This window comes from Salmo salar, chromosome ssa14 (genome assembly GCF_905237065.1).
Source record: "Salmo salar chromosome ssa14, Ssal_v3.1, whole genome shotgun sequence".
NCBI classification, from domain to species: Eukaryota; Metazoa; Chordata; class Actinopteri; order Salmoniformes; family Salmonidae; genus Salmo; species Salmo salar.
In genome coordinates this window covers 12,261,534-12,275,921 of record NC_059455.1, presented here as the reverse complement: position 1 = coordinate 12,275,921, position 14,388 = coordinate 12,261,534, and the positions used below count along the sequence as shown (strand labels likewise).

The 14,388-nt window shown below is 42.4% G+C and overlaps 1 protein-coding gene across 12 annotated transcripts in view; it reads left to right on the top strand.

The window, feature by feature from the left end:
* LOC106568968 (CMP-N-acetylneuraminate-beta-1,4-galactoside alpha-2,3-sialyltransferase) overlaps positions 1–9,832 on the top strand; it is a 104,368-nt gene extending 94,536 nt beyond the window's left edge. For 7 of the 12 annotated variants that reach the window (XM_045693899.1, XM_045693908.1, XM_045693907.1 and 4 more), the window contains one exon: positions 8,244–9,831. In XM_045693899.1, coding sequence (XP_045549855.1) covers positions 8,244–8,384 — 141 coding nt within the window. In that variant the 3' untranslated portion in view covers positions 8,385–9,831. Of the gene's footprint in view, positions 1–8,243 lie in introns of all 12 variants that reach the window. The other 5 variants (XM_045693903.1, XM_045693902.1, XM_045693894.1 and 2 more) reach the window with 5 other exon arrangements.
* The last annotated feature ends 4,556 nt before the right edge of the window (positions 9,833–14,388 follow it).

The following is a 14,388-nucleotide window of genomic DNA, read 5'->3' as shown; positions in this document are numbered from 1 at the left end:
CACAAAACCAATTGAAATATGACAATTCCTGTGCGCCCTCTGTCCATGAACAAAACTATATTTTAGCTATGTGGAGGGGCAGGAAAAATCACTGCACTCTCACAGCGTCAGTTCTCTCTGGCTTCACAAGGCTTTTGAAAGGCAGAGCAGCGTGGTGAATATATAGCCTCCAGTGCTTGTGTATTGTATTGTATTTCTGTCGTGTGCGGGAGAATAGACACAAGAGCGGCAAAGGCTGAACATTGGATACATTTTTTGTCCTAAGTGTGTCTGATCTCTACTCAACAAAGATCGATGGGATAGCCTACAAAATGTGGAGCTTCGGTAATAGTTGCAAAGTCACCACGTAATGACACGGAGCATGGAGTTGAAATGTTGCAAATGCGTTTATCCTCAGTTGCTGAGAAGTAGATTTTGACGCGCGCAGGGTCTCATCAATAGTCTTTGAACCTGAGGATTACGTGTGAAAAATAACAGGTACCAAAGACAAGAACGGCATCGAGTTCCAAGGTCTGAATGAGACACTACAGACAACGTTTCTGTAACAAGGACATGAAGTTCTATCCCAAAAATCGAACGTGTATCTTGGAAGTGTTATGTTTTAAAATTTTATTGTGGAATAACCCAGGAATAGCCTAAAGGTTATGAGCGTTCCTGGCGCGTTGTTTACGCATTTCTCAAATCAATGTTTGGAGGCAAGACTGAGCAAGTCCTAAAGGTAAGGGTGAACTTAATATACACGTTATATTGCTTTGTATGTTTAAAAATGGTTTATAGATGCATGATACATAAGACGCTGAGTCTGTAACTTATCATACATGAACCCTCTCTCTCTCTCACACGCACAAACAGCAAATAAAGTTTGTTCATATAATAACGTTTGTTTGAATTGATAACGCCTTGTTTGACATTTCTACAGATGTGCCCAACATTAAATAATTAACGGAATGTTCCCACGAGATTTGTTAAGTTAGCCAAAATGTACTTGCAGTGCCTTTCATTTCAAATGTCCCTTTTGTGGGGACAGCGTGCAGCATACATATTTTGGTAATGCGCGTATTTATGTGTACTATTCAACTTTTTATGAAATTAAAATTCTATTTATACACATTCTGTTCCTATGCAGGGTGAAACTGAAAGGATTTGGTGGAGAGGAGAAGAGAAAGGCTTGGCCGCATAGAGGGAGGCGCCTTTCGCGCTGTCCTGAAACCAAAGCCTTTGAATTTTTTTTTTTTTGTTCACTTCGGGCATAGAGGAGATAACCTGAAAAATTGGACGCTTGAGAATGATGTGCATTTAAAGGACATCATTGTGTGGATTTTCACCGCCAAGACATGCTCCACAGCCGAACAGGAGCACGCTGGGGAAAAGGGTCTGACCTCTCCGGCGTGCGCTCAAACTGGACTAGTACGCATGGGATAGTCGGTAACGCATACTTTTCATTTGAATTCTACAAAATAATATATATTTGTTTGAGTAGGAAATAATGAATTTAGACTACATGAGGTATTTAATTCATTTAAAACTGTTATTTTTGATAAATGGATTCAATTCCTATTCGTTTACTTGCGCGTTATGGTACATTGCTGCTATGAAAGCCACATTTCTTACCTGTCATTAGTCATTACCCTTCTCTTAGTGTTTGCTATGCCAACAATTAAATGGCTGGTTTGATGTCAAAGGCTTTCTATTCACATCAGCTGCTTTTGTCATGTTAAACTCTCTTGATCACACCTGCCACCTGTTCTGGCCTGACTTGTTGAGTCACCAGATTTTTTTATGCAGACCTATTGGGAGTGTTTTTGTCATAAATGTTTATCTGTTATGCCACAAACTGATTGTTCCTCTGTAAACTGATTGAACACTATCGTTATATTAATAATACAGCCTTTCTAACTTTTCTGATTCAAATCAGTCCTAGAAAGCATATTCTGTGTGTAAACTGAACCTGCCCAATGTAGACTGGCTACAATATAGGTTATCCTTGACCTGTTCTTGTGCCAATTCCCTGGTAGTCTCTAACTCTGAGGAAACAGCGGCAGCTAGGAAGTCTTAGTGTGTGACCCTCTCCAAGGGTTGGCTGCAATCTGAATATCAAAGCATTGTTCACACACGTGCTAATGTTCAGCGTGTACCCCCCTCAAAGCATGCATACAACCTCACTCATACAGGCGTATCCATTTCCCCTGATTTCCATTGCCTCCCAGGTGCTTGGAGACATTTTTGGTCATTTAGCAGAGACTCTTATCCAGAGCGACTTACAGAAGCAATTAGGATTAAGTGCCTTGCTCAAGGCCACATCGCCCGATTTTTCACATTGTCAGCTCAGGGATTCGATCCAGTGACCTTTCAGTTACTGACCCAACGCTCTAACCGCTAGGCTACCTACAATATTAGTCTGCTTTCTTAGTTGACTTTATACTCACCTCTAATGGGAAGGCTGATGCAGTGGCGGCTTTTGTCTCAGTGTTTCGTCAGGCACTTACTGGACATCTAGTATCCCAGTAGCACAGTGTAGATTGGGGAGGTCAGGGAACTGGGCCAAATTGTATAAGTTTGAAGACGAATTTCAAACTCAAGGTGGCTCACACTGTTAGCTACTCTGTAGTCTGTAGGGAAATCAAGTCCCCACAGATGTCAATCCACCAGCATTGGTACGGGTTGCAGAAAGCCAACCAGGAATCAGCAAAAGAGCAGAAAGATGATATTGTCCAACCTTCGATAATAAGGGCTCTGCTTTTATACGCAAACAATGTTTGTGCGTGCATGTGTGAAGTGAGGCACTAAATAGCTCCCTTGAGTTGATTTAGGACTGTCCATTTACTTTGCTATTTCACTTCCAGGTAGTATTGTGTGTGTGTGTGTGTGTGTGTGTGTGTGTGTGTGTGTGTGTGTGTGTGTGTGTGTGAGCATGAAATCTGTGGTACCTGAGGTATCTCACATTCTCCTGTGATCCTTCCACTGGTTTCCACTTTCCCAGGTCAAAGGTCATGGAGGTCTGCAGCCCGGTTAGGGATCAGATCAACTGGACACTCTTTTACCCTTTTCCTACAACCTCCCTCTGTGTGGCCTGCATGGTCTGTTTAAACAAGCTTGTACTTTATGGGAATGAGAGGGTGCTCTTTGGTCTGGATGTGTATTTCACTACATGCTCTCATTTCTTCTTCACGTCTCTTTCATTGTTGCATCTTAACATACATCTGTATCGCTTCTGGGAGGCAGTTGGTTCCATATCAACGTTAAATGCATCAACGTGTTGTATATTTATTATTACCTGCAAGTAGCTAAGCTCAAGTGTTATTAAAGTTCTACTCCCTCCCCCTAGTGGTAAGCAAATATTAGATCACTTGAAAATGTATAGTGCCTTCAGAAAGTATTCACACCCATTGGCTTTTCCCACATTTTCTTGTGTTACAGCCTGTATTTAAAATGTATTACATTTATATTTTTGGGGGTCACTGGCCTACACACAATATCCCATAATGTCAAAGTGGAATTATGTTTTTCATTTTTTAACAAATTAATTAACAATTAAAAGCTGAAATATCTTGAGTATTCAACCCTTTTGTTATGGCAAGCCAAGTTCAGTAAGTTCAGTAGTAAAAATGTCCTTAACAAGTCCCATAATAAGTTGCATGGACTCAATCTGTGTGCAATAATAGTGTGTAACATGATTTTTGAATGACTTCCTCATCTCTGTACTCCACTCATACTATTATCTGTGAGGTCCGTCAGTCAAGCAGTGAATTTCAAACACAGATTCAACCACAAAGACCAGGGAGGTTTTCCAATGCCTCGCAAAGAAGGCGGGTAGATGGGTAGAAAAAAAACTGACATTGAATATCCCTTTGAGCATGGTGAAGTTATTAATTAAACCCAGTCACTACAAAGATACAGGCGTCCTTCCTCAATTGCCGGATAGGAAGGAAACCGCTCAGGGATTTCACCATGAGGCCAATGGTGACTTTAAAACAATTACAGAGTTTAATGGCTGTGATTGGAGAAAACGGAGGATTGATCAACAACATCGTAGTTACTCCACAATACTAATCCAATGAACACATTACTGAGTACCACTCTCCATATTTTCAAGCATAGTGGTGGCTGTGTCATACTATGGGTATGCTTGTAATCGTTAAGGACTGGGGAGTTTTTCAGGATAAAAAAGAAACTGAATGGAGCTAAGCACAGGCAAAATCCTAGAGGAAAACTTGGTTCAGTCTGCTTTTCACCAGACACAGGGAAATGAATTCACCTTTCAGCATGACAATAACCTAAAACACATGGCCAAATCTATACTGCAGTTGCTTACCAAGAAGACTTCCATTCAGTCACAAGAGCATTAGTGAGGTTGGGCAATGACGTTGGGCGATTAGGCCAGGCTCTCAGTTGGCATTCCAATTCATCCCAAAGGTGATCGATGGGGTTGAGGTCAGGGCTTTGTGGAAGCCAGTCAAGTTCTTCCACACCGATCTCAACCAAACCATTTCTGTAGGGACCTCGTTTTGTGCACGGGGGCATTGTCATGCTGAAACAGAACAGGGCCTTCCCCAAACTGTTGCCACTAAGTTGGAAGCACAGAATCGTGTAGAATCTCATTGTATGCTGTAGCGTTAAGATTTCTCTTCACTGGAAGTAAGGGGCCTAGACTGAACCATGAAAAACAGCCCCAGACCATTATTCCTCCTCCACCAAACGTTACAGTTGTCACTATGCATTGGGGCAAGTAGCGTTCTCCTGGCATCCGCCAAACTCAGTCTGTCAGAGTGCCAGATGGTGAAGCGTGATTCATTTCTCCAGGGAACGCGTTTCCACTGCTCCAGAGTCCAACGGCGTCAAGCTTTACATCACTCCAGCTGACGCTTGGTGCACAAAGCGACAATGCCCCCGTGCACAAAGCAAGGTCCCTACAGAAATGGTTTGGTCAAGATAGGTGTGGAAGAACTTGCCTGGCTTGCACAGAGCCCTGACCTCAACCCCATCGATCACCTTTGGGATGAATTGGAACCACTCCAGCTGACGCTTGGCATTGTGCATGGTGATCTGAGACTTGTGTGTGGCTGCTTGGCCATGGAAACCCATTTCATGAAGCGCCCGATGAATAGTTTGGAACTCGGTAGTGAGTGTTGCAACCGAAGACAGATTATTTTTACCCGCTTCAGCACTCAGCGGACCCGTTTTGTGAGCTTATGTGGCCTACCACTTTGCGGCTGAGCCGTTGTTGCTCCTAGACGTTTTGACAGCACTTACAGTTGACCGGGGCAGCTCTAGCAGGCCAGAAATTTGACAAACTGACTTGTTGGAAAGGTGGCATCCTATGACGGTGCCATGTTGAAAGTCACTGAGCTCTTCAGTAAGGCCATTCTACTGCCAATCTTTGGTCTATGGAGATTGCGCGATTGTTTTGGACCTGTCAGCAATAGGTGTGGCTGAGATAGCCAAATCCACTAATTTGAAGGGGTGTCCACATACTTTTGTATATATAGTGCATATAGTTCATTTTCAATAAATTTGCTAACATTTCTAAAAACATGTTTTCACTTCGTCATTATGCAGTATTATGTGTAAATCTGTGAGAAAAATAATCCATTTAATTCATTTTGAATTCAGAAATTCTGTAAGGTCTATACTAAATCCACTGTAATAGAGTTCTATGTAGAAGTCTACACAGGGAAGGTTTGTCTGGCTTGCCTTGTCTGTGAGAGTGTGTAAGTAATGAGAGAGATTGGTTATGCAACCTGGAGCGATAGTTACCACAGTTCAAAACACTGATGAAACACGTAGCAAAACTCCTGTTTTTAATCGCAAGATCTCACTCTTACAAATTTGCTCTTGAATTCGGAAGAATGTTAACTAGCAGGGTTTGCACTGCAGTGTTTGTGGCTGCGAGCACTTTTTTGATACAATAAGCTGTCTTCTTTGCCGGGTCAGCTTCATTCATCATGGTGTCATGGGCTCCTTTGAACTACCGGGCCAGCAGGTCATTACCAGAGCCCGTCTGGGGTTCAAGACAAGCGGGCGACACGGAAACGCTCTGCAGGGCGTTTGTTCATCCAGATGCAGTGACGCATTAATGGCCAGCTTTCCTTGGGTCTGGACCACACTCAACTTAATTAGACAAAATGAGACATGGGATGTTGAGGGAAAGGGGAGAGGAGGTTTGGTGGGGTAGGGTTGGGGGGGGAGACCTCACAAGGATAGTAAACAAGGACAATTCGGATAATTAGGGACATTTCGCTGGACCCTAGGTTTAGGTGTGGGGTTACAATTAGGATTAGGGTTTTGAGGTTAAGGGTTAGGTTTCGGGTTAGATTTAGGGTTAGGGGCAGGGTTAGGTTAGGTTAAGGGTTAGGGTTAGGGAAAATATGATTTTGAATGATAATCAATTCATAATTCATTGGTCCCCACAAGGATAGTAAAACAAACGTGTTTGTGTGTTTAAATATAATGTGAAACCACTGTCCAACAATTTCTGCCTAAACAGTGACTTCTACTGGTTTAAGAGAGGTAATGCACTTCAGTGAGAATAAGTCTAACATCCAGATACCTAGCTCTATGTACCCTGCTTAGCTTTGGCATAGAAGCTGTGTTCTTTTCAGCTAAGCTAACATGGCAACACATTAAAATATTGATCAGCTTCCGTACTCATTTGTGTAGACTACCTAAACAACTATTCTACTTTTCTTGCACAAGCTGTATGTGAAAGTAAATGCAGAGTGAGGTTGGGTTTATGTTGGCTACATTGACATCTGATTTGCCCAACAAAGGACACCTTCATTTCAATGTGTAGAGATATATACTATCATTCTTCTATGGTTGATTGGATCTTTGGAAGTTTAGAAGTAGTTACCATTAGCCCTATAAATAGGATGTCAAATATATGATATTAATAATACACTTCACCTTTGGATATTTGAGTATACAGTACCAGTCAAAAGTTTGGACACACCTACCTCCTTCCAGGGTTTTTCTTTATTTTTACTATTTTCTACATTGTAGAATAATAGTCAAGACATCAGAACTATGAAATAACACACATGAAATCATGTAGTAACCAAAATATTGTTAAACAAATCAAAATATATTTTAGATTTTAGATTCTTCAAAGTAGCCACCCTTTGCCTTGATGACAGCTTTGCACACTCTTGGCATTCTCTCAACCAGCTTCACCTGGAATGCTTTTCTAACAGTCTTGAAGGAGTTCCCACATGTGCTGAGCACTTGTTGGCTGCTTTTCCTTCACTCTGCGGTCCAACTCATCCCAAATCATCCCAATTGAGTTGAGGTCAGGTGATTGTTGAGGCAAGGTCATCTGATACAGCACTCCATCACTCTCCTTCTTGGTCAAATAGCCCTTACACAGCCTGGAGGTGTGTTGGATCATTGTCCTATTAAAAAACAAATGATAGTCCCACTAAGCGCAAACCAGATGGGATGGCGTATCACTGCAGAATGCTGTGTAGCCATGATGGTTAAGTGTGCCTTGAATTCTAAATAAATCAGAACGTGTCACCAGCAAAGCACCATCACACCTCCTCCATGCTTCACGGTGGGAACTCCACATACAGAGATCATCCGTTCACATACTCTGCGTTTCACAAAGACCAAAAAACAAAAATCTCAAATTATAGTCGCATTAAGCGCAAACCAGATGGGATGGCGTGTTGTTGCCTTCATGTCTTAAAGTAATGATGGACTTATTTGAGCTGTTCTTGCCATAATATGGACTTGGTCTTTTACCAAATAGGGCTATCTTCTGTATACCACCCCTACCATGTCACAACACAATTGATTGGCTCAAATGCATTAAGAAGGAAATAATTTGTGGAATTGAACTTTTAACAAGGCACACCTGTTAATTGAAATGCATTCCAGGTGACTACCTCATGAAGCTGGTTGAGAGAATGCCAAGAGTGTTCAAAGCTGTCATCAAGGCAAAGGGTGGCTACTTTGAAGAATCTGAAATATATAATCTATTCTGATTTGTTTAACACTTTTTTTGGTTACTACATGATTCCATACGTGTTATTTCATAGTTGTGATGTCTACAATGTAGAAAATAGTAAAAATAAAGAAAACCCCTGGAATGAGTAGGTGTGTCCAAACGTTTGACTGGTATTGTTGTAAATGTATTTCTTCAATTCTATTTATGATATGTGATACTACCTTTTTAATGGCACCACCTTAACTCATTGCTAAGCGGTCACTAACGTTCTCATGGCCTGTGTCTCTCACTTCTTCAGTCCAAGGCGTCAGACATGGGCTTTGACGGGATCTTCACGGAGAAGGAGGTGAAGCAGGGCTCCAAAAGACAGCGAGTCATCAACTCCCGTTACAGAGAGAACTATATCGAGCCTCTCATCTACAGAGCTATCATGGAATAACCCTCTTTCTCTACTTCCTAATAAACTCACCACACTCCCAGAGAGTGGGGTATATCTGGGCACCCACAGGCTTGACAAGTGGCTCCAACCCTGGGTACCAGTACGAACAAACTCTCCCATGTCCCTTGGACATTTTTGTATCCAACTGTGTCCAAAACTTTTGTCTGCTACTGTATATGTTAGTAATATGATCCTTAATCCCTCTTTTTTTCTCCTTACGCCCCATTTTCTATCCTTCCACTTACCCTCTCGCTCTTTTTGCCTCTTTCTCTCTCTCGATCTCTCTCACTCTCTCTCACTCTCTCTCTCTTGTTCCCAGAGCTCTCCTTTATCTCAGAGGGGTATTAGTTGCTTGGGGGGCCTTGTGCCAATCACATGGTGGTCAGGTGGTAGAGCTCAGGTTACCTCATGCCTTTTAACAACTGATTTAGGATCAGCCCGAACCTACATTTAACCATATTCAGCTACACAACAAAAGCAGCCATGGAACAATGGCTAAAGGTTTTAAGTAACCAGGCATGGTGATAAGTATGAGTCTACAGCCTCACACTCTAAGCCTGTTTTCTGTGTCTCGTTCTTTGGCATTAGAGCAAGGGGACTGACTGAAGGTAAGGTGGGTTTCTCCATCCATGAGGCAATCCATACAGTATTGCTGTCCACTATAGATTACAGACCCAAGACAACGTGGCTCAAGCAGATATGGTGTTTATTACAGCATATCTGCTGCAACCACAGGAGGCGTGGTGAATTGGTCAGATCACTGGTAACAATGTCTCCTCAAAGTTTGAAAAAAATGGAGTTGAAGAACAATAGAATTAGGAGAAACTACAAATTAAAACCTGGAGTGGTTTAGGTTTTTGTTTTGTTTTTTGCTTTCATGATTTGACTCAGTTTTGGTTAGAATTTGCAAACTCAAAGAACTTCCCAATTATAACTGTGTATTGTTAATGATTTCTAAGTGAGTTAGCAGTGGTTATCTTATTAGGAGGAACTTACTACTACATGGCTTGGTCACATCCTGATTAGTGACTGCCCACTGTACACTCCCTTATGATCTCAATTTCTCAACTGTCTCACTTTGGCACTGAATATTGGCCATAACTCCTGCAGTTTAACCATTACCATTTTGCACAAAATTACCTGGGGAGGACTTTTGTACTGAAACGTCTTTATGCAACATGAAAATCAAATCTACACCAGTCATCCATCTCTTGATAAAATCTACCTTGTGCTTTTGCTCATGCACATTTAGACTGCTGTCATAGCAACCACTGTTGATCAGCTAATGGGATGATTGGGTGTGAGGGCTTAGTGGACCAGTGTTATTGTCACGTCCTGACCCTAGTAAGATGTCATTTTATATGGTAGAGTTGGTCAGGGCGTGACAGGGGGTGTTTTTGAGTGGTTTGTCTATGTTTTCTATTTCTATGTTTAGTTCTTGTTTTTCTATTTCTAGGTTGGAGTTTTGGGACGATCTCCAATTAGAGGCAGCTGGTTCGCGTTGTCTCTAATTGGAGATCATATTTAATTTTTTTTTTTTCCCTATTGTGTTTGTGGGTAGTTGTTTTCTGTTTTGTTGTCTGCTGCCTGACGGAACTGTTTGCTGTCGTTTTGTGTCTTTGTAAAAGTGTTTCGTTTTCATTAAAGAATAATCATGAGCACTCAACACGCCGCACCTTGGTCCCCTCTATACGACGCACGTTACAGTTATGGTGTGATTATCCTTCTGGTGCTCAGGTGAATTTAAGGTCAGCACAACCGGTGTGGCTTTTAGCCTCTGAGTAACTCAATTTGTCTCATTTCAGGTTGGTGGACTATGGATGCTTTAGCTGAAATTCAATTAAACCTGTTTTAGGGCCCTGTACTGAGGGAAAGTATGTTTATAATATTTTAACAAGGATTTACAATTCAAGTAAATCAATGTTAATTGGATGAAATGAACAAAACAAAAGTTATTCCAAAAGTGTATTTTCTCAGCGCAGTTACAAAATAATTTGAGTTTCAGTTTGAGTGTGATGAAATTCCAATGACACATTGAGGATGGCAGCCTCAATTTCCTTATTGTCCACAGGCAAAAGTACAAGGAACACTGGAAAACAGTGGCTTTCCGGATTGTGTTTCCTGGTTGATTCAATATGAGTAGATCAACCAGATTCATGAGGAATGCTTTTCCAACAGTCTTGAAGGAGTTCCCACATATGCTGGCTGCAGAATTGATGCCTTTTTCATCCTAGCCCTGATCCCAATATAGGATGGGGCCTATGAATGTCACGTACATGACTTGGCTGATCGGAGGACAAGCGAAATAAGTGCATTCTGAGCAGGTGAGGGTCTAGACCTGCTGAGCTCCAACAATCTATGCCAACAGCAACATTTGGGCAAATAGCCTACATTGTGGCTTCTACCGAGAGTGTACAGCCCACCACAGAAGTCACTCTTCTTATAACTGTATGCAAGAATTTACATAGTGTAGGCGACAATAAAACAATCTCTATTGTTGAACGTCGTGAACTATTGAGTTAGACAAAACTTTGAAAGGACGAGGGGGACAATGAAGGGATTTTGATGGGACCACCACACTGCATATCCAATAGCCGAATATAATGTAATAGCTGACAGGGAGAGGGCCACGTGAAGGTTTGAACAAATGAAAAGGTGCATTCAACTCAATTGAAGTCCTGGAGACAATCGCAAGTGCAATAGAACCATCCTACACCGCACAAACTGGTTGAATCAACGTTGTTTCACAGTAATTTATCACCGTATTGTGAGGTGGTATCTATGTGGAAAATACGTTGCATTTGAAAAAAGTAATCAACAAACTATTGTTTTGAGGGTGAAATTTCAACCACAGGATTATATCATCATGGACACCAAATTTCCACAAACACAAACCTTGTATCAAATATATTGAACTTGTACCTTTAAAACAATGTCAGCTCTTCAATGTTATATCCACTATCAGAAAAAAAACAATACGCCGGGCAAAACCTAATGGAGAATTTATTTAGCTTCAGCTAACTTTTGGTCTCCCATCCAGGATTTTAACCAAACCCAGCCCTGCTTAGCTATGACATTTGTCACTGACACTACCAATGTGATATCATGAGAATAATTGTTGAGCTGTCTTCACTTAAAAAATAAATAGATTCACTGTTGCCAGTGGTGATTTTAGCATGTACATCTTGGTGGGGCAAACAAAAACAAAAAAATTGGGATGCATCCCAGCAAAGCCACTACACAACACAACACTAAACAATACATTAATTGCACTATAACAGTGACAAATTGTGCCCACAAACTGTTAGAACCTACATCATGCTGTCCCAATAGCAGGCTTTCTTTTCAGCACCATGGAGTGAATCCTTACCACTGCTACACCTGGCTATCAGAGGAGCCTTGTCTGGCAGCAAAACAGTTCATTCAGCCTCATTTACTGCATGAAGTCGGAAGTTCACATACACCTTAGCCAAATACATTTAAACTTAGTCTTTCACAATTCCTGACATTTAATCCTAGTAAACATTTCAGGTCTTAGGTCAGTTAGGATCACCACTTCATTTTAAGAATGTGAAATGTCAGAATAATAGAATGATTTATTTCAGCTTTTATTTCTTTCATCAAATTCCCAGTGGGTCAGAAGTTTACATACACTCAATTAGTATTTGGTAGCATTGCTTTTAAATTGTTTAACTTGGGTCAAACGTTTCAGGTAGCCTTCCACAAGCTACCCACAATACGTTTGGTGAATTTTGTCCCATTCCTCCTGACAGAGCTGGTGTAACTGAGTCAGGTTTGTAGGCCTCCTTGCTCACACACACTTTTTCAGTTCTGCCCACAAATGTTCTATAGGATTGAGGTCATGGCTTTGTGATGGCCACCCTATACCTTGACTTTGTTGTCCTTAAGCCATTTTGCCACAACTTTGGAAGTATGCTTGGGGTCATTGTCCATTTGGAAGACCCATTTGCGACCAAACTTTAACTTCCTTACTGATGTCTTGAGATGTTGCTTCAATATATCCACTTAATTTTCTTTCCTCATGATGCCATCTATTTTGTGAAGTGCACCAGTCCCTCCTGCAGCAAAGCACCCCCACAACATGATGCTGCCACCCCGTGCTTTGCGGTTGGGATGGTAATCTTTGGCGTGCAAGCCTCTCCCTTTTTTCTCCAAACATAATGATGGTCATTATGGCCAAACAGTTCTATTTTTGTTTCGTCAGACCAGAGGATATTTCTCCAAAAAGTATCATCTTTGTCCCCATGTGCAGTTGCAAACCGTAGTCTGGCTTTTTTATGGCGGTTTTGGAGCAGTGGCTTCTTCCTTGCTGAGCGGCCTTTCAGGTAATGTCGATATAGGACTCATTTTACTGTCGATATAGATACTTTTGTACAAATGGAATAGACAACAGGTGGAAATTATAGGCAATTAGCAAGACACCCCCAATAAAGGAGTGGTTCTGCAGGTGGTAACCACAGACCACTTCTCAGTTCCTATGCTTCCTGGCTGATGTTTTGGTCACTTTTGAATGCTGGCGGTGCTTTCACTCTAGTGGTAGCATGAGACGGAGTCTACAACCCACACAAGTGGCTCAGGTAGTGCAGCTCATCCAGGATGGCACATCAATGCGAGCTGTGGCAAGAAGGTTTGCTGTGTCTGTCAGCGTAGTGTCCAGAGCATGGAGGCGCTACCAGGAGACAGGCCAGTACATCAGGAGACATGGAGGAGGCCGTAGGAGGGCAACAACCCAGCAGCAGGACCGCTACCTCTGCCTTTGTGCAAGGAGGAGCAGGAGGAGCACTGCCAGAGCCCTGCAAAATGACCTCCAGCAGGCCACAAATGTGCATGTGTCTGCTCAAACGGTCAGAAACAGACTCCATGAGGGTGGTATGAGGGCCCGACGTACACAGGTGGGGTTGTGCTTACAACCCAACACCGTGCAGGACGTTTGGCATTTGCCAGAGAACACCAAGATTGGCAAATTGGCCACTGGCGCCCTGTGCTCTTCACAGATGAAAGAGGGTTCACACTGAGCACATGTGACAGACGTGACAGTCTGGAGACGCCGTGGAGAACGTTCTGCTGCCTGCAACATCCTCCAGCATGACCGGTTTGGCGGTGGGTCAGTCATGGTGTGGGGTGGCATTTCTTTGGGGGGCCGCACAGCCCTCCATGTGCTCGCCAGACGTAGCCTGACTGCCATTAGGTACCGAGATGAGATCCTCAGACCCCTTGTGAGACCATATGCTGGTGCGGTTGGCCCTGGGTTCCTCCTAATGCAAGACAATGCTAGACCTCATGTGGCTGGAGTGTGTCAGCAGTTCCTGCAAGAGAAAGGCATTGATGCTATGGACTGGCCCGCCCGTTCCCCAGACCTGAATCCAATTGAGCACACCTGGGATCTCCACCAACACCACGTTGCACCACAGACTGTCCAGGAGTTGGCGGATGCTTTAGTCCAGGTCTGGGAGGAGATCCCTCAGGAGACCATCCGCCACCTCATCAGGAGCATGCCCAGGCGTTGTTGGGGGGTCATACAGGCACGTGGAGGCCACACACACACTGCTGAGCCTCATTTTGACTTGTTTTAAGGACATTACATCAAAGTTTGATCAGCCTGTAGTGTGGTTTTCCACTTTAATTTTGAGTGTGACTCCAAATCCAGACCTCCATGGGTTGATAATCAATGGAAATCCAATTTATTTGTGTGATTGTTGTCAGCACATTCAACTATGTAAAGAAAAAGTATTTAATAAGATTATTTCATTCATTCAGATCTAGGATGTGTTATTTTAGTGTTACCTTTATTTTTTGGAGCAGTGTATATGTAAACTTCTGACTTTAACTGTAGCTGATATGGCTGACTTGCTTAAACAAATGTGTTTTCTACTGACAATTGAGATGTACAAACTATGGCATAAGGGGACGACGAGCCGAAAAGAGGCAATCGGTAATTTCGATTGAGACATTCATGAGCGAGTTAGGACGGATGTAGTCAATA